The 21,510-nt window shown below is 38.7% G+C and overlaps 1 protein-coding gene across 1 annotated transcript in view; it reads left to right on the top strand.

Annotated features, from left to right (window-relative positions):
* The window catches only part of gfra3 (GDNF family receptor alpha 3), a 56,980-nt gene that overhangs the window by 20,667 nt on the left and 14,803 nt on the right, over positions 1 to 21,510 (top strand). The window contains exons 3-7 of the mRNA XM_017722550.2: positions 4,648 to 4,740; positions 6,364 to 6,712; positions 9,422 to 9,531; positions 10,979 to 11,113; positions 13,974 to 14,104. Of these exons, the coding sequence (XP_017578039.1) occupies positions 4,648 to 4,740; positions 6,364 to 6,712; positions 9,422 to 9,531; positions 10,979 to 11,113; positions 13,974 to 14,104 (818 nt within the window). The remainder of the gene's footprint in view (positions 1 to 4,647; positions 4,741 to 6,363; positions 6,713 to 9,421; positions 9,532 to 10,978; positions 11,114 to 13,973; positions 14,105 to 21,510) is intronic.

Genomic DNA, 21,510 nt, shown 5'->3' with positions numbered 1-21,510 from the left:
TAAACATATTCTGAGACCTTGTTTGCTGCAAAAAACAACTTGCTAAGCATGAGAGCACTTCATTTTTTTAATGGAATTCATAAGTAAGTGCCAATTTTAAACTTTAACACATACTGCTTTACTTCAAAAGGTCTTTAAAAGCATAGAAAGTATACAATCAGTTAGATCTGTCCAAACTTTATATAGAGTCATAAGCAAAGACTTGGGTGCCCTTGCTCAAATGACACTGTTGATTGAATACACCTCTGCACATTTTAATGCACAATTTCTGCCTATTTGCTGCATTTTACCCTTTATTGCACGATGTTGCCTCAGGGCAACAAATTAATTTTCCTCACTTTACAACAAAATTATACATATTTAAAGACAAAAACAGGGTTAACAGCAAAGGAAAGAGTTTGAGTAAGACAATAAAAGCATCTGCATTAGTACAATGTTCTCTTAGTGGACATTTAAAGCTCTTTTTTAACATTCAGTATAAATTTGTTTTATTATGATTTTGCAGAAATATGTTTGTTGCCTAGAAGTAACATTGTGCGGCAGTGGAATGGATTTAGACAGTCAAAAGTCAGGTCTCATCACTTCAGGGAACATGGCACTACGTCATTTCTTCCCACATTGTCTCACCATGTTGCCCTAAAGCAGCATACTCCAAAAGGACCCTTGCACAGATTTTTTCTTGTGTTTTTGAATTTGATGATCGGGACTTATTATTAATAATCATTTTATAATTATAAAATAATATATAGTTTAATAATCAAGGACCATTTAATGCAAGAAAGTGAAGCTTTTAAATTGCTATCATAATATAACAGTTTAGCCCTGCTGACACACTCTGATGTCAGATGTTTTTCAGCCTGGACTGTTTTTTGAAGGAGACACAATAGAGCTGCCAATCAGAACAAACAGCATTTAAAGGCACAGTAACAAAAATAGCCTGTTTCTAAGGGCTAAAGTGAGGTTGGAGAGATGGTCGTGTAAAAGTATTATTTTTGCTTGTTTTTGGTTCATTAAACCTCTTATTCTCCAGGGCATATTTAGGTTTGCCCATCTGAATTTACATGACCAAATCATAAGGCACATTACTCAGTAACTGCATGAAATAAATGCACATTCATATTTATTTATTTATTTATTGTAAAAGCTCCCAAAATGAACAGAAAATGTGTTTTATGATCTACACATATTGCTATATGCTTACAATTTACTACTGAAAGCCAAAAATCTTAGACTTTGTATTATTCTATAAAAATCGTTTTTACAGAGCAGATCACTGAAGAGACACCATCTGTTTATAGTTTATAGGAAAGATTAGGTGACTTTCAGTAGAAAAGAAATTGTGAGTTTTTCTATTATAAGGGTTTAAAATGACATCATCTATTTGACTGGAAAGAAGAGTTACAGCCTCATATGACGCCCACCTTTTGAATGTAGCTTATGAATTATGAAAGTTATGAAGATCATGACAGTGTGTTTTGCAACCAGCAGTGGTCTCAAGGAGTTGAAGAGGTTAATATTATAAGTGGACCTCAGGGAAAAGTGTAATATGTAAATATACAACGTCCAGTACAGGCCCTTGAATAAAATAGTAATGAGCAGCCAGTTTATTGTCAGCTGTTGGCTTGATAAGACATAAACTTCAGTCCCCTTATACGGAAGTGTTCCCAACTTTTTAATTCAAATAATTCTTCACCTCTGCATTTAACCCATCTGCAAAGTGAAACACCACATACACTCTAGTGAGCACACACACACTAGGGGGCAGTGAGCACACTTGCCCAGAGCGGTGGGCAGCCCAATCCGCAGCGCCCGGGAAGCAGTTGGGGGTTAGGTGTCTTGCTCAAGGTCACCTCAGTCATGTGCTGTCGGCTCTGGGAATCGAACCAGCGGCCTTCCGGTCACGAGGCTTGTTCCCTAACCTCCAGCCCACGACTGCCCCATATTGGTCCCTTCATCATGAACTGTTCATATGATGTAAAGGGCAATGGGAGGTTTCAGTTGGTGTATAAGCATAAAACAACAACAACAACAAAGAATGCAGTTTCAAGATTTTGATATGACAGCCACTGTAAATGCTAAACGACATGAACGTATCAGCGTGCATACATGGCTTTATGTGTACGTGACAGAAAACGTGTTGGCGTATGGAAATCTATATGTTCTCATTGGTTCTCTCAGTGAATGTCCGTTATAGTTTGTGTGCAACAAAACCAATGTGCTGAGTCCATTCAGTGGCTCTGAATGGTGAGATGTGTGAACAGAGAGATCGTTTCATAAGAGAGAGAGAGAGAAACAGAGAGAGAGAGAGAGAGAGAGAGAGAGAGTGCTTTTCAGCCAGCATCGTACAGAAGTGTCAAGTGCAAAGGCCTGTGTTTCAAATTGGAAATCGTATCTGTAATTGCAGTGTGATGTTCACTGTGCCAAAACGCTGCTCTATTTATTTACATTGTGTTTTGCCTGCATGCAAGATAGAGATAAGTAAAAAAAAGAAGAAAAAAAAGAAATGATGCAGTGCATTTGGTTGATGTGAAAGAGAGAATGTGAGGCATTTGCTGTGCGTGTGTGTGAGCAGGGCTGGTTTTTACTATAAGTAGTATCAGCAGTCACTTAGGGGCCCCCTGAGCCACCACGGGCCCTGTGATTATTTCTTTTTCTGTTTATTTTTTGTTTGTTTTCTTCAGAAAGAAATGAATACATGATGACTTTGCCTCAAACTAGATCAAGAACACTGGCGCAAATGTCACTTAAACACATTTATTTGTATTTATTTAGTTTAATTGATTATTTATTCTTTTTCCCTGCATATACTGTAGTTACATATGTGGGCTCTCAGAATCATACATTTGGAACATTTGTGTGTCTGTTTTTAATCTACAAAAGCATTAAACTGTGTCCTGCAACCTACAAACCCACTTACAAAAAGGTTGGGACAGTATGTGAAAGACAAATGAAACAGAAAGCAGTGATTTCTGAATCCAGTTTGACCTGATTTCAAACAAAAGCAGTACAAAGACAAGATATTTAATGCTTTAACTTCTTTTTTTTCCCCTAAATATAAGCTCATTCTCAAATTGATACCTGCAACATGTTCCAAAACAGGTTGGACATGGACAATTTAAGACTAGGAACATTGTTAAATGTCCATAAAACATAATATATGTGATGTTACCATGCCTGGGTGATTAAAAGGAGCATCTAAGCCTAGTCTGTTATGAGCAAGGATGGGTTGAGGCTTAGGTATTTCACCCTTACAGTGCATAATATCATCAAAAGGTTCAGGAAATCCTTAGAAAGCAAAGCCAAAAACCTCAACTGAATGCCCCGTGACTTGCAGTCCCTCCTCCATGGGATCAGGAATGCTTTTCCAAACATTTACGACACACTTATCCAGAGCAACTTACAATTTGGTCATTTTACACAGGCAGGCCAAGGCAGTGTTAGGAGTCTTGCCCAAGGACTCTTATTGGTGTAGTGTAGGGCACTTACCCTGGTGGGGGATTGAACCCCAGTCTACAAGGCAGAGGTGTTAACCACTACACTGACCAACCAAACCTTTGTCAATAAACACTGTTCAATGTAATGTTCAAAGCGAGTGTCTGTTCATGGTGTGGTTAACTTGTACATCTGTGAAGCACCATTTACGCTGAACACATTTTCAGCAACACCTGCTGCCTTCTAGACGCCGTCTTTTTCAGTGACTTCCATGCTTATTTCAACATAACACCAACGCGCATTCTACATATCGCTGTTGTTGGAAGAAAACCTCATATCTCCAAAATGATAACTTTACAGGAGAAGGAAAAAACATACTTTACTTTTAATGTAAGTCAATGGAATCAGACATTTTTCAAGTCATTTTAGGTCATTTCTTTTATTCCATTCATCATGAATTTACTTGCAATGTAATCGGTAACAGGTATTTTCAAATTATGTCAAAAACTGAAAAACATCAAAAATGGAGATTTTTTTCGAGCATGGCTGCATAATCAGAGAGTGTAGGTGCTGGCCTGTCTGTCTCCTATTGAAAATGTATGGCACATTATGAAGTGCAAAATATGAATATATCTATGGACTTAACTGAAAAATGGCCAAAAGATTCCACCTTCAAAACTGGCTCAGTTTGCATCTTTAGTCCCCAAACATTCATTAAGTGCTATTCAAAGTAAAAGGTGATGTAACACAGTGTTAAACATGCTCCCTTCCCGTCTTGTGGGCATCATAGTTGGTATGAGCATAGATTTGCAAAAAAACATGAAGTTAAAAAGGTAAAAACACCAAATATCAGGTTTTGTTTTCAGTTTAATACAGAACAAGCACGATTTATACAACCCACCAAATAAACTCCCTCACTCTATACACACGTACACATTTTTCCTTATTAAAATGTAAGTGCGAACTGTGCCATATTACTTATTATGTATGAAGCACAATCATAGAGCCATCATATAATCCCTGTAATTTGATTAAACAGAGCGGCTCTCTTAATTAGCTGTAATGATAAGGTAATGGTGCAGTTCTGCAGGCTTAATTAGTCTGGAATATTCCGCTTGTTTGGCTCAGATAGAAAGCTCTGGGTGTGTATCTGGATTGATAAGAAGATGTGTATTTGTGTGTGCGTGCGTGTGTGTGTGTGTGTGTGTGTTGCAGGGTATGATGACATTGAGACGTCCCCGTATGAAGACATTGAACTAGAGCTCGTAAGAAATTCGGAAACATCAAAACTGGCTTCCATCGTCGCAGGTACTTCAATTATTATACGACTTCATTGGTGTAGTGCTTTTCAGAACAGATGTTGTCCCAAAGCAGCTTTACAGAAATACAGAAATGCATTAATAATATATTTATTCCTAAATGAGCCATGTTTTATATTCCTCTTGTATTTTAGTCACATTTATGTGGTACTACATTCAGATTTACAGTGAATTTTCCCGTCCTTAAATTATTACTAAACTCTTGTTCTGGTAGATATTCTGTTTGTCTCTGTCAGGCTCCCAGGAGCAGCTTTAGCGGAAGTAGGTGTTCTAAGGGGGTGGGTGGGTTAAAGTCATAGGGGTTTGATGCAGAAATTCACTTTTTGTTGTTTTTCTTGAAAAGTGTAATAAAGTGTTATAATTTCCATAGAAAAAACTATATATATATATATATATATATATATATATATATATATATATATATATATATATATATATATATGTGTGTGTGTGTGTGTGTATATAAACTAAACAAGCTGCGTTTGTTACTGTGATACATCATGCGTCCAGAAGTATCCAGCTCTCCTAATTCACAAATTCCACTGCTTTTAGGTGCACCCATTGATGAAACAGGTTCAAGTGTACATATATATAGGCTGGATAGTCTCAACAGAAAGCTTAATGCTTACCATGCTTAATGTCAACCATTGGCTCTAGGGATATAAAGCCCCCTAGCATTGGGCTGTGGAGCAGTGAAACTCCGCTCTCCAGAGTGACGGAGCTCGATTGAATTCCTTTGGGATGAGTGGGAGAGGTGTTTCAAACCTAATCATCCCACATCAGTACCTGACCTCACTAATGCTCTTGTGACCGAATGCAATCAAATCTTCACAGCAAAACACAAACTCTTGGACGTATAGTGCATATGTAAATGGCCTCAGTTCTGATTGGCCGCCCTTGTTCACAAATTCCTTTCTACAAATCTACAGGATGAACGGCTGGTAATTCAGTTCTTGGTTGTGACATCACTGCCATGATGAATGGGTGCATCTGGGGGAGGGGGGGGGGGGTTGGGGGGGGTGCATCTGATGATGACAAGTACATTGAAAGAGAATTCAGAATATTCAGAACTCAGTCAAATGATCTACTCTTGTCATCATATCATCATCAGTCTAATGTTGATTTTGCATTTGGGACCTGAACATTGAGATGAGTATTTACCATGTAAAGACAAAATCCAACCCAGAGTTTTAAATCCTTATTTCAGGCTTTACAGGTCGACTTGCAGCAGCGCATGCACACCATATTTTAGAGTGCTTATTTTCTCCTGACTCGGTAATGCTACCTCTTTCAATTTTAACAAAGAATCTTACAAAGTGCAGCTTAAAAACACAAGGTACTCCATTTCCCATGATTTGGTCACTTTAATGTAATACTAAAGCCTGTATTTCTGCTGTGTTAGTATCTGATTACCATTCTTCTTATAAAACACCTCAAAATCAAAGCCTAGTGACATATCTCATATTTCACAGTTCATGCTCTCTGTGTCTTGTGTCATCAGGCTGAAAACATATTTGACGCAGTGTCTGTCGCCCTGCTGACTCTTTCGCTCGCTTTTTCACACCTCTTCTCACACCTTTATCTTCCCCTCCCTCCCTCCTTCCCTCCTCAGTCTCATCTTTACCTCTGGATGGACAGAACCGGTGTCTGAAGGCGGCTCAGGACTGCGGTCTGTTTGAGAAGTGCGGGGCTCTGCGGTCCGAGTACGTTCTGGCGTGCACTAAGCGTGTGGCAGGCTCGGAGCGGTGTAACCGCCAGAAGTGTCACCGGGCGCTGCGTAGGTTTCTGGAACGTGTGCCAGAGGAATACAGCTTCAGCCTGCTGTTCTGCTCCTGTAATGACCCGCTGTGTGGTGAAAGGAGGAGGAAGACCATCGTACCATCCTGCTCCTACGAGGAGAGAGACACGCAGCCCAACTGCCTTCACCTGGAGACCTTCTGTCTACGAGATGACCTCTGCAGGTGTGCGGGGAGATACGCACCCATGAAATACTGAACAGTGCATACAGTGCTGTGCAAAAGTCAGAGACCACTCTTTATTTATTAAATTTCCAGCCAAAACAGACATTAAGTTATTCAATTTCATGAGATATTTCGAGGAGACTAGATAGACGATTTCACTTGCAGAAGGAAGGGGAAAGTCAAAGGAAAGTAAATAAAAAACTGGAGTTCGGTGAAGATACTGGAGTATACAGAGAAAATGGGGCTTCTAACAACCATGCACCATCACATAAACCAGGGGTGTCAAATCCAACCAGTAAATTGGGCCATATTAAAAAATTTAATCAAAGCTGTCAGCCAGAGAAAAAAATGTTTTAATTTCAGTTTTAATTAATGTTGTGCTGTAACTGAACTGAGCATTGTTAATTCAAAATATGCAAAAACCTCAATAGTAAAATACAGACGTTTGTAGTAGACTTGTAGTAAATCTCCCCAGCTGCTCTGTCTTTTAAACCTACCTACTTGCTTGAACTACACACCTGGCATCCTTTCTTTGATGCAAGTTCATTAAGACTTGGTCTCAATTTCTGAGTGTTTATATTGGTTGAACTGCACCTGGAATGCATTTTGTTGATACAGCTGGTGTGGAATTGTGTAGAATTGAGCCGTAACCACTGTTCCATAGACTTATGGTAGAGGTAGGAGAGTTGGAGCACATTATGTTGCAGTGCATGCTGGGGATTGTAGTGCAGCATGCTGTGAAACGGGCTAATATTAATAGAAAATTAAAATGCTTTTGTGGGCCAGACATTTGTGTCTGACACATGGGACGTAAACTGTCCCCATCAGATGAGCAGCATTTAAAACTTACATCTTTGACAGAGAAGAGAAACTCAAGCTGCTTCAGATCTGAAAACATTCACAGGTGTTTCTGTCCATCCTTCCACTGTGAGACGACAACTCAGCACTATGGGTCTTAAAGGATGTGTAGAGGTCAAGAAGCTGTTACTAAGAAAGGTAAATAAACAAAAAAGAAGACAATTTCGTGAACAAGAATTCCAAGACTGGACGTCTGAGATGTGGCGTAAGATTTTAAGGACCGATGAGCCTAAACTGGTAATTGGGTTTACTTGGATTGTTAGAAAAAATACAACCAACTTCTAAGACTGAACTTTGAGGGTGTGGCTGTAGATTTCTTTGCGAAACTGAAAGTGAGTCTCCTGAAAAGAATGGAACCTGTAACAGGCAAAGAGTGGACATAGTAAATACTGGAAAAATTCACAATACCTTTAGCTGTTGGGGCTTTTGTGTAATTTTGTGTTAAATGTATTTTTTCTGCTTTTTCCCTGATGCTTAAAAACTAATAATCTTAAATTTTGACTGGAAATGAAAGAAATGCACATGGTCTCTGACTTTTGAACGGTACTCAATATCCACTCACTGACCACTTTATTATAATAGAAAGAAAATATATAAAACTAAAGATATAAATGAAATAAACAACAGGTCCACTTACCTTGTGTCTACAGACATTGTCCATTTGATCAGCTCCACTTACCAGATAGGAGCATGTTGCTGTTCTACAATTACAGACTGAAGTCCATCTGTTTCTTTGCATAATCTATTTGCTATCCTTTACCCTGTTCATCAATGGTCATCAGTTACTCTGACATGGTATTTACCTGTTCCCTGCTATAAGAAGAATTGACCAGCTTGGCCTGAACACTTTCATCAGCCTAGAAAGCAGGATTGGGCCTCAAATCCTCAATCTTTCCTTGTTTATCCTCTCATCTGCTGGTCTGCACTTACCAGACACATTTCTGCTCACAAAACTATGTGAATACAGAAAACACATTACATTAACGCTTGTGTTGAATGCGGTCAAGATCACTGGCTTTTCATGCTGTCTGATGAAAGCTGAACGTGATCCGCAAGATGTAAACAATGTGAGACGCACACACAAACACAGGCTTTCATGCACACATAAGCACTAACATCTTTACTGAGCCCTTTATGTCGCTACACGCTCCACACACAAATGTGTTTTTTTGTAAGTGATGTTGGACAAGCTTCACAGAAAGTTGGCAAAGGTCCCATTTAACAGAAGGAGAAAGTGTAGCGCTCTGTTTTGGTCACAATACATAAAAAGTGTAGAAGTAAAAAAGGCCCAGTTCTGTCCTGCTGGACAGTGTCTGAGCAGGCGATATTAGACGGCACCCCGTTCTCCCATACATGTATTTCTATGGCATAACATATAGATCTCTCTCCTTTCTTCTGCCCCCCCCCCTCTCTCCCCCTCTGCTTTCCCCCTCTTTTTATCCCTCTCTTTCCTCCTTCCCTCATTATGTGTCTATCATCGCTCTTTTTTCTTTCTCTGTCTTTCTCACTCTCTCTCTCTTTCTCTCCCTGCCTCTCACCCCTTCTGTTTGTCTCTCTCTTTCTCTCCCTGCCTGTATCTGCTATCTTTCTCTGTTTGTCTCTCCTGTCTTGCTCTCTCTCGTCATCTCTGTCTCTCTCACTCTCTTCTTTCTCTCAATATCTCATTCTCCCCTCTATCTCTCTCTCTGCCCCTCCCTCCATCTTTCCCCCTCTTTTTTTATCTCTCTCTTCTTTCTCCCTCTCTCTTTTCTTTCTTATTGTCTGTCTCTCTCTTCTTTCTCTTTTACTTCCTCCATCTCTGCTCTCTCTCTCTCTCTCTCTCTCTCTCTCTCTCTCCCTCTCTCTCTCTAGGTCGAGACGGGCTGATTTCCAGCAGAACTGCCAGCCCTCCCCTCACTCACCCTCAGGCTGTCTGCGCGAGAGCGGCGCTGTGTGCCTGAAGGCGTACGCTGGACTGATCGGTGAGAGAACACACACACACACACACACACACACACACACACACACACACATGCACGGCAGGGCTGATGTGATGAGAAAGAAAGACCTGCATGATAGACCACCTGACGGCTGCAGCCTGGGGTCCATGCCAAATCACACACAGTGATCACAGGCTCCGCTGCGCTTCAAATACAGCGGTTTTATTTTAACATACTTCAAAGCATGTGACGTAAATTTATTCCACCTGATGATATCGATGTCACCTTTGAAATGAGGGGAATTAGTGGGTAATGTTTGCCTTTTGTTGCTGCTTTAACAAAACTTGTTATCTCCAAAGTGGTAACTTTGTATGAGGAGGAACGAAACGTTCTTAAATTGAATGTACATTGATTTTGTCTCCCCAGTAATTTTGGCCCATTTCTGTTGGTCCATTCATCATGAAATGTTCCCACATTGTAAGCAGCAGCTGACGGTTCCAAATTGGACACTCTCAAAAATAGCAGCCCATCGATTAACAACACATTTTATGTTAAAGTGGAATTCCATCGACCTTTCAAAATTTCTGCATGATTAAATGATTAAGATGTGAACAAAGTCATTCAGAGTGGTTTGGTGTGAAATACTGTTCTAGAGAAACTTACTGAGACAGAATTGTTCACAGTGGTGGTAAAAGGAACCAGACGTCCACCGCTAAAGGATCCCTCACGGAAAGATGTTTCATGGAATTGTTAGGAACTGCCTGATGTCTGAGATGTTGTTTCACTCTAGTTTTAAGGTTAGATGTATACAGTATATAATTCCTGCTGTATTAATGCAGTGTATGGGATGCTTCTGCATTTGTGTTTGTCACTAACTGGACACACATGATGTTGTAACATGTCTGTTTTGACAGAATGTAAACTCATAAAAAAGGCCTGTTACATGACAATATGAGCTCTTCAGTTAGTGTTGATTCACACTAGCTGGTGTATATCATGTGTTCTGTTGCGTCAAAATGCACATGTTGTTTTTCTCTGACACGGCAAGTCACATCTGATTACTCTGATTACTCAGTGTTTTTCCACTGGGGGTACGTGGGACCATTCAAGTGTAGTAATTTGGAAAATGTCCCAAAAGGGTGTAGGTTAAGTCCCCGGTGTGACATCAACTTCAGCAAACGGGGCAAGCAGGCACTTATGAAATTAGCCAGACAAAACGGAGCCAGAGATGTGTCATGTAAACGAGAGATGATGCGATTGCATGTGTTAACATAATTAGAGCTGAGGGCGGAGTGCATAGATCTAGCTTGCAGACTCTCCCAGATGGTGGCCGGGCTGATTAGCATGAAATTTCTAGCCTTTTTTTTTTTCTTCATTTCTTTTTATTTTCTTTTTGCTTATTTCTCTTTTTAATTTTATTTTCTCATTATCTCCCATCACTTATTCTTTGATCTCTCTCTCTCTCTCTCTCTCTCTCTCTCTCCCTCAGGTACGATCATGACGCCGAACTACGTGAGTAACAGCAGTACGGAGGTGTCTCAGTGGTGTAACTGTGAAGGCAGCGGTAACAAGTGGCAGGAGTGCCTGCGTATCCTCCACATGTTCACCAGCAACGCCTGCCTGCGTGAGTGAACCCACATATTGCTCACAATACTGGACAAAAAAAGATGTGCATAGTCATTTGATCAATAATTTAATTTAATCAAATGATGCTTTGTCCTTTTTTCCACCTTAATCTCTATCTACAACATCTGTCCACTACCTTTAGTGAACACTATAAACCAGATGTGCCAGACCTCTTATGCTCCAGAGTATATTTTAGTTTGCCCATCTGAATTTACATGACCAAACCTTAAGGCAAATTATTCAGGAGCTGCATGAAATAAACGCAAATTTTTATTTTGCTTATTTAATTTTTGTAAAAGCTCGCAAAAGTCTTAGACGATCTTTGTATTATTTTATAAAAATAATTGTTACAGAGCAGATCACTGAAGGAACGCCTCTACATCTGTTTATAGTTTACAGCCCAGATTTGAGGAAAAATGGGTCGAAAAAAAAAAGTGAGTTTAGCTTCTTTTATTATAAGGGTTTAAAATGACATCACCCATCTATTTGACTGGAAAGAAAACAGTTACAGCCTCATACAACACCCACCTTTCTAATGTAGCTTGTGAAATAGGAAAATTATGAAGAATATGAAGAAGTGCAATTTGGAACCATCAGTGGTTCCAAGGAGCATAAGAGGCTACGGATCAGAATGCACTTAACAATGAAATGAAGAATTAATGTATTTCACACACAAATATATGAATATATATGCATACGTATCAGGGTCCAAAAGTCTGAGATCACTAGTGAAAACGTTGCTATTTTACATTGTTTTCAATTGAATAAATGGTTTTCATTGCAAATTATATGATCAGAATTGAATGACAAATAGAGTCTTGAAATTTTATGTGGATTTCAGAATTTAGTTAGTATTTTTGTTTGTTAGTATTTGATATGTAAGTAAATCACATCCACAAGCTTTAGTGTAAGACACAAGGCAAAAAAATCCAACCTTTACATGGTCATTGTCACAAATTTAATTTGAATAGGAGCCTAGAAGTAGCACAGAGTCTTGAAAATGAACTTAAATGAAAAATGTCCCAGATGTTAAATGTGGTCTCAGACTTTATACCCCATTGTATATTTTGAATTAAAAAAACTAAATAAAACAAATCAATTAAAAATGTACAAATTTGAGGGAACAGTTTTGCAGTTTTTTATGGTTTCCAATATATTTTTTATTACATTATGAAATTGCGACCATTTTTGATATCATAGTTTTCACTTTCACATCTTATTGAATATTTTAGCAAGTAAGTATAAATAAATAAATAGGTCAAACTGGAATAGTACAAAGGGGTAATAACGAGACTAAATGGAAATATGATTTAAACTGGGACCTTGCTTTGCTTACTGTAGTGCTTGATGTTGACCACACAAAACTGATAGTAGCTCTATTGGGATCATTTTAGTAATACACAGTTTAAGCTATTCTCATCCTAACATACAGCACTGTGCAAAAAAGAGACCACACCTTTTTCAAATTAATTTTTACTGTCTCCACTCTTTACTGTCACTTTAACTCTACCATCCCATCAGTATTAAAACCAACCAGTTACAGTTGAGCCCTCCCAACAAAAGCTGCTCCCGAAGCTCTCACTGACATTAAGTTCCCCTTTAAACACACACTAACAGACATACAAGCAGCTACTCAAACTCACCTTCAGATTTCTTTCTCATGAGCATCTAAAGTAACTGAAAGAGATGAAATACAGGATCGTTCACTTGCATACAGAAGATGTCAGTGGAAAAATAAGGGAAAGAGATTCTAAAAGTGGAGATCAAAAATGATTAAAAGTTACAGAGAAAATGGGACCCCTAATAACTGTGCAGGACCTGGTAGACCACCAGAACCATCATCATCAGATAAACAGTACTTAAAGTTTTCATGTTTGAGAGAGAAGAAAAAAGTCAAGCTCCACTCTTGCTTCAGATCTGTCCATCCATCCACTGTGAGAAGACAATTCAATGCTACGGGTCTGAAAGGATGTGTAGCTGTCAAGAAGCTCTTACTGAGAAAAGGAAACAAAAGGACATTTACACATTTACACTGGAACACCAAATCTGAATGTCTGAGATGCATTTTGCCGAGTCTAAATTTACAATTGGAGTTTATTTGGATTGTGAGAAGCAGAACGTAGGGCCAACTTCTATGACTGAACTTTGTAGATGTGGAAGAATACGCATCCCTGCAGGTCTCTTTGGGAAACTGGAAGCTGCAATAAAAGCGGAAATTGGACACTGTAAAGACTGATCTAAATTCGGACACTAAGAAATTAAACATAGGAAAGGGCGGTCTCTGACTTTTGCACAGTACTGTAATTGGTATGGAGGTATAATTAGAAATGTTCTATTTTGTGACTGAATGTCAAATAACATTGAAGATGTTGCATGGCAAGATCTCGACTTTGAGAATGGCAATACAAAATATGTTATTGCATCAGATAGGCTTGCTTATTACCACACTTGAACATCAGCAGACAGTACACAGGCAGGATTAGCGGGAAAGGTGGTGGTGATGGATGAATTACTGAGGCTGACTGGAGAGAAAGCTAGCAATAAGACGAATCATGCTAATACCCAGTGCATTCAACATTTATGTTTACGCACCTGCAGACTGTTATCGGCAAATGCACCCTATCGCACTTACTCATGATTGGAAAGAGAGCTTATGCAGAACATCGTTTTCAGAGTCAGGTGTTCACATAACTCATGAGCATTGCTGCCACCAGAATACTTGCCGCATTTAAATGTGATTTGTATCCGTAGCTTAAAGATTAGTATTTCAGCTTGTTAAATAAAGGTAGTATTAAGAAGCATCACAGCTCTTTTACTGTCACTCTGAAATGCACTCTGTGTGCTTCTCTGTGTCACAGGTAATGCTATTGATAACATGGGTAGCTCTAACCCTCGGCCTGTGGAGGGCACGCCCCTCCCCCCTCCTCGTCCCTCCCCTCACTTCCAACACGACGAGCTCCATGTAAGCCTGCTGTCGGACCTCAACTCGGTGGGTACTAAGAGTACTTACATAACTTGTTTGGTGCTAAGAAATCAAACGTTTTCCGTTAACAAGCAGAGATCAAATATTATTTATATTACTTTGATTTTGACTCTTGATATATGTCAAGTGTCTGCTTAACAATTCTAGTTGATTTCATACAAAGTCTTATATTATTCAATGCCTTCAGGGACTTCCATTCAAACTACTCAGATTAAAGGAGTGTGTAATACATCTTTGGGCCTGCTAGCAGTTCCATGGCTTGTTAAGGGGTTAATACAAATCAGGGCTTGAATAATACCAAGAATAAATGTGAATGATCTGGATTTTATAGAGTGACAGGCCAGTCAGAGTTAAAAAAAACTCTGGATTTTTTTCTCTAATGTGAAAGTAACACAGTGATTGTATCCCAGCCAAATTTCTGACCAATTAACAAACTTCCATGTGTATAATTTTGTGCACTTTATCCTTTGTGGTGTGAAACCAGCTGAAACAAACAAAAAAGATGCAATATCACAAAGTCAGACACTGGTTCGAACTTTCGAAAGCGAAGTGGGTGTAAAAACAGCCTAAAACCACTAAAACCTTCTGAAAAAAAGGAAAAGGTGAACACCAGCATTTTTCAGCTTTATCTGCTGCATCTGCATACAACTGACTAGCTCAGACAAAAAGTTTGAGTACTTTAAAAAGAACAGAAAACCCATTGACTTCAGACCAGTGACAGCTGGCCATAACAGTAATTGGCCATAACAACAGCCAATAATTGGATGGGAGAGCTAAAATAATATCACCTCTTAGCTCCCACACTGTAACATCACATTTGAGAGTTTCTTCCCAGTTGCAGCAATGAAACAATGAAATGAGCTGCCTTAAATGTTTAAATGCTGATGTTTACCTTTACCTAACGGCTATAGCAAGCTAATCGAACAATCACACTATTTTCACGGCATGATTGTGCTGCAACTTAAACGGAACTTGAGGTTTCACTTCAAATCATTACTTGGTAAAACAGCAATATAAAGTCTTATCTGAATGTCTGTTACAAGCAGTTATAAGCTACTAATGTTTGTGTTAAAAGCTCTGAATATCTGTTCACAGCTTATACAGCACCTATGTTAGATGGGCGCTCACATAGCACTGTGAATCCCATAAGGGTGCTGATACAAATGTATAGTAATACAGTAATAGTAATATAGTAATATAGTAATACAATTGTAAGTCAGCTTTTTATGAAACACATTAAAACATTTTCCACATTAAATATTTCCATCTAATGATATGCTTACAATTTGACTGTGCCTGACTTTTAGACATGTATTTGTAAACAAAATTGTTTACAACACCTTTGAGTGTGTCTCAGCCAATCAGAGGTTGGATATTGTGAGCTTAAAATTTTGCCCAAATGGGTATCAAATCTAATGTTACAATGCATTTGACACATAATCACAGATACATAGGTTGTGTTATTCTGCAGTTGTGGCTAAAAGTAAATCAGCCCATCTTAGCATCTTTATGTGTTTCTATTGGTGGTGCTATAGTTCCAAATAAGTTCAAAATAATCAGTTTCTAGCTTTTGTTAAGAGAAGTCAGAAGAATATGAATGCTAAAAATTAGACCTTATTTTGATGTCTTCTTTCTTTGAAAGTGAGGAAGGGTTTAGCTCTACTAGCCCATTTATATTAGCCACCCTTGCTCCAGACACACTTATAATAGAAGCCAAAGGAGCTGTCTTCCAGCATCTGCCCACTGGCTTCTATTATAAGAGTCAACAGGCTTTCTGCTCTTTTATTAAGTATAGAAAAACGTGTCTAAATGATTGCCTGTGGAAATCAATGATAGGATATAAATGCAGCAGATAGAGACTAGGCTGAAAACCATCAGACTTATTCTTTAACATACAGCTGGATGTAAAAGTTTGGGCACCCCTGGTCAAATGGCAGGTTTTGTTGATTGAAGTGAAAATAAATGCTGCACATTTTAATGCACAGTTACTGTTTATTTGACATTTGATATTTTAGTTGACATATGAATTTAAAACACAGGGGATAAATCTGAAAATGTGGCCTGTGCAAAAGCTGGTACATTTTATGTTTTTGCTTCATTTTTATACAGAAATTTTTCCGTGAATTGATACAAAAAATTGTACATGCTATATTTAAGAGTGTTCTTTGTAAAGGATGTGTTTACTTATTTTCACCAAAAAAATTAGACTACAAAGCATGTAATTTGAACAGGGGTGCCCAAAGTTTTGCATATAACTGTACCACCAAAGTATATAATGAAGCAGTGGTCACCATCCCTGGTCATTCCTGTGGTGTCTAGTTCCATCCAAAATCTGCCACACAGGACGACAGAGCATAGTACTTAACTCTTTGAAGCAGATGCAAAAAAAGTGCATTTCTGCCATTTAATCTACCCCATGTATTTGATATGTAAGTCTAATTAAGCTGGAACGTCGTAGATTTTGTGTCTAGCTGTGCTCACAAACTGCATTTTTCAGTAAGCAAGCACATGAATAGGAATATAAGTCACGCATCAGTCACATTGTGATGTTACTGATGTTATGATAAATCCAGCCAATAGCAAGTGCTCACTGATCTGAATGACTGTGTGTATGTGTGCACAGTCATGCAGAAAAAAAATCACACTACACTCCACAATGAAGGCAGTGATAAAAATATGAAAACTCAGATTCTTCACACAGATACGTTTCACTCTGGCCAGCATGTATGTGCACGACTTAACTCACCTGGCAGCAGATTTTTAAAAAGTAGAAATCGCCAAATTCTCAGACTGGATGACCAGCGAGATGCTCAATGAGATCCAGTTCATATCACAGCTTTAAAATTGTTTAAGGTATAAAAATGAGAGTGAAAACAAATAGTATTTTGCCTGAAAGAAAAAAAGCCATTGAAAAGTACTTATTCTTGAAGGATCTGGAACAGAAACGGTCATTTGGAGTCTCTGTTACTGGTTAATAACATTATTTTTCATCATTGCGGTAATCACAACCAATCTGCAAACAATAGCTCTGATTGTGCTCTGTGCTTTGTCATACTCTCTCATGCATTTTTAAACTGGGAACACTCTTAGGCATTTGGACGTGGATCATAATGACCTCAGATGCTTTAGCAGGGGCTAAAGTTTCATAGATATTTGTTGGAATTCCTGAAAGTAAAATTCCATAGCGTGAACATGTCCTAATCAATACAAACTGAGTCTAAAAGCTCTCTAAACTTATTTAATTACACTGATGAGCCAAATCATTCTGATATCTCATAACAACAGTGCATGTGAAAGTCTGGGATATATTAGGCAGTTGGCGATCAATCAGGCCTTGTAGTTGGTGTTGGATGTGGGAGGAATGGGCAGGCCTGAAGACCTGAGCACTTTTGACAAGGGCTGAATTATTATTGCCAGACGGCTGGGTCAGAGAATCTCCGGCAATGGCAAGTTTTGTTGGGGTCTCTTGGTCAGCGTTGGTGCTTAATTACCAACAGTGGTCCAAAGAGGAACTGCCCACAAGCTGGTGATAGGCTGGGTGCCCAAGCTTCATTGACTCATCCAAGGCTATCCTGTCTGGTCTGAGCCAACAGAAGAGCTTTTCATAAATTTTTAATGATAGTTATGGGAGCAAGAAGTCTGCCTGGTCCGATGAGTCCTGCATTCTTTTACATTGCATGGACAACTTGGGGGAAGTGATGCCACCGGGATGCACTTTGGAAGAAGAAAAGCCAGTGGGGGGAGTATAATAATATGGGTAATGTTTTGCTGGGAAATCTTGGGTCCAGGTATTAATGTGGATGTCAACTTGACATGTACCACCTACCTAAACATAGTTGTGGAACAGGTTCACCCCTTCATGGCAGTGGCTTTCCCTGATGGCAGTGGCTTCTTTTAGAAGGACAAAGGAGGTCTATGCCAAATTATGAACTTGTTGCTCCTTAAAAGTAAGCTTTTCGGTCATTAGCTATAAGTGACCAAACAGCAATTAGCTAGAAAATAACAGAATATAAATCAGTAAAGAAGATGGGTTGTGAAATGCTTTACAGACTGACTGGAACTGCCAAGTTAATCTTACAAGCACTGATATATTGAAAAGCAGACTTGAAATTACGACAGTTTTATGGCTCTATCCATGACAAGGCAGTACAGTTGGTTTTGTATTGAACACTCTTTAAATATTCAACTTTCTCTCGTTGATTTCTCATGAACATCCAAAAATGATCAAACCCACATTTTCAATCTTTAAATAATGAACAGAAAACAAACTACAATGAAGTATTTTACTGTACTTATTAAATTAAATTACATTAAATTTAAAATAGTAATGGCTCAAAAACATCACTGATGCATTAGTCATTAAGGAGCCCTTTAAAAAGTGCCTAATGTGGATGTCTTTCTAAGCTTTATTTCCCATGTATGTAGCTTAAAAGGCTTAAAGGACACCATATTATTTACTACAAGAGATTTAATGTGTTTTTGGCTTCTTTTTGCTAAATACATGAGAAACACATTAGGCACTGTCTATATGGTCCCTTAGTGACAGTGATCTGCATTTCTGTACCATTATGTTCCCGTGTTTGTGTTTTAATATAATGCTGTTAGTTTAATTTTTGGAACATGTCTATCCTTCTTAGTTTATGGACCAGTCCATTGTTGCTCTAGAACATTCAAAGATCCACGTTTTGTTCCCTTTTCCTGACTGTGTTCAAGGGAATCATCTGTGGTTAAGAGAAATATGTTTAAGGCCTGAGGTTTAAGTTGCGGTTAACCTGTTTTGTGTAGGTGAATTCCTGGTGTTTACTCAAAGCATTAATGATTATTAATGATGCAATCAAAACATTATTGATTATAAAGTCTCTAATGAAAAATGCCTAGCCTATTTGCAACAATCAGTCAAAAACATTTTTGCTGGCAACATACAGAGTTTGAATGTTTTTTTTCTTTCACCTTTAACCAAAAAAGATCCCATGAGAGAGAAAAAAAGAAAAAACAGTCAAGCTTTCAGTTCTTTAAGCTTTCAACTTTTGAAATGTTCTGCTAATTTTAATGTAGAAAATGCTCAAGCATAAAGCATTTATTGGTTGATTATTAAAATGTATGAATAGAAATGCCATTTTGAAAAACCACAACTGAATGCTTAAGACCTTCAACCCCTCAAAAGACACTGCAGCAAAAACTGGCATGCTACTGTCATGCCTATCACCACATGGGCTCGGGAGTACACTGACCAGCCTGGTGTCAATATAAACAAGCTGTAAATGCACATTAAGACTGTACTATTCACAGTGCAGACCATACGTCAACAGTGTCCAGAAACACTGCCGACTTCTCTCAAATGGACTGATGCACAGTAGAAATGTGCAATATGGTCTGATGAGTCAACCTTTCAGATCATTTATGGAAATAATGGATGTTATGTTCTCAGGGCCAAAGAAGAAAAGGACCATCCAGATTGTTACCAGTGTAGATTGTTACCAGTGTAAAGTTCAAAAACCCAGATTTGTCAAGGTGTGGGGCATATTAGTTGGTAACCTCCAAGTCTGTGAAAGCACAATTAATGCTGAAAGATATATACATTTTAGATGGAGTCTTTTTCAGGGACTTCTGTGGTTATTACAACATGACAGTGGAAAAAAAAATATTTGGTACGTTAGAACAGCGTGGCTATGCAATCAGAGATTGAGGGTGCTAAACTGGCTTGCCTGTTACTTGTGCTTTCAGTCACCAAATTGTTTTTAAGTGCTATTAAAAGGAAAAATTATGTAACACTGTATTTTTTTTTTTTTTTTTTAAATGAAGGTCAAAAGGTAAAACATCAAATCATGTTTTTGTACTGTTTCTAGTTGAATACAGTCCAAAAACAGCTAATTACTGCTCTCTATTGTATTGTCATTTTACAAACTCGGCTTTAAAATCGAAGAAGCAAACACATAAATACACATACACACTATGCGACTAAATTACTGACAATACTATCTAAGACAGCAGCATTTACCTGTTTCAAAGTGCAGAGCTAAAGGAAATTTCACACATTGTCAACTACTTCAGTGCACTGGTTGCACTATAGGCCTACCTACTGGACCACACTGCAAGCCAGCTGTTCTGACCAGAGCAATTTAACTTTAGAACAGAGCGCTGTGCTGAAAACACTGCTGATCAGTAGCACGGCTGAGATGAAGTCACAGCTCATTGCCCTCCAAACCTGCAGGATGATGAGCGATATGTGCACACTGAACTGGGCTTAACTGAGTGTACCGTGTAGTGGAGGATGCCCCAAGAGTAGATTCATTAGGTTACTGGATTGATTTAAATGAATACTTCACTAAATGCTAACATGGCTGATAATGAAGGCAAATGAGAACTAGTGAACATTATCTCAGGTGCATTAACTTGCCCTTATTTAACTGCATTATCGTCACCATTCCCTTATACAACCCCAATTCCAATGAAGTTGGGACGTTGTGTAAAACATAAATAAAAACAGAATACGATGATTTGCAAATCCTTTTCAACCTACAGTCAATTGAATACACTACAAAGACAAGATATTTAATGTTCAAATGGATAAACTTTATTGTTTTTTTGCAAATATTCACTCATTTTGAATTTGATGCCTGCAACACGTTCCAAAGAAGTTGGGACAGGGGCATGTTTACCACTGTGTTACATCACCTTTCCTTTTAACAACACTCAATAAGTGTCTGGGAACTGAGGACACTAATTGTTGAAGCTTTGTAGGTGGAATTCTTTTCCATTCTTGCTTGATGTACAGCTTCAGCTGCTCAACAGTCCGGGGTCTCCATTGTCGTATTTTGCGCTTCATAATGCGCCACACATTTTCAATGGGAGACAGGTCTGGACTGCAGGCAGGCCAGTCTAGTACCCGCACTCTTTTACTACGAAGCCACGCTGTTGTAACGTGCAGAATGTGGCTTGGCGTTGTCTTGCTGAAATAAGCAGGACATCCCTGAAAAAGACGTTTTGAAATGTGGACTCGTTAGACCACAGGACACTTTTCCACTTTGCGTCAGTCCATCTCAGATGAGCTCGGGCCCAAAGAAGCCGGCGGCGTTTCTGGGTGTTGTTGATATGTGGCTTTCGCTTTGCATGGCAGAGTTTCAACTTGCACTTGTAGATGGAGCGACGAACTGAGTTCACTGACAGTGGTTTTCTGAAGTGTTCCTGAGCCCATGTGGGAATATCCGTTACAGAATGATGTCGGTCTTTAATGCAGTGCCGCCTGAAGGATCGAAGGTCACGGGCATTCAGTGTTGGTTTTCAATGTTGGCCAGAATGCTTTTTGACTGAAGCGCAAAGCAGGGAAGCCAATCATAAGAGAACATCATTTACATATAGGGAAGAAAGTTTTTTTTTAATAATTCATGATTTTACATGAAAACAAATGAGTG

The sequence above is a fragment of the Pygocentrus nattereri genome, chromosome 11 (genome assembly GCF_015220715.1).
Source record: "Pygocentrus nattereri isolate fPygNat1 chromosome 11, fPygNat1.pri, whole genome shotgun sequence".
Classification (NCBI taxonomy): domain Eukaryota; kingdom Metazoa; phylum Chordata; class Actinopteri; order Characiformes; family Serrasalmidae; genus Pygocentrus; species Pygocentrus nattereri.
This window is presented reverse-complemented; position numbering and strand designations above follow the sequence as displayed.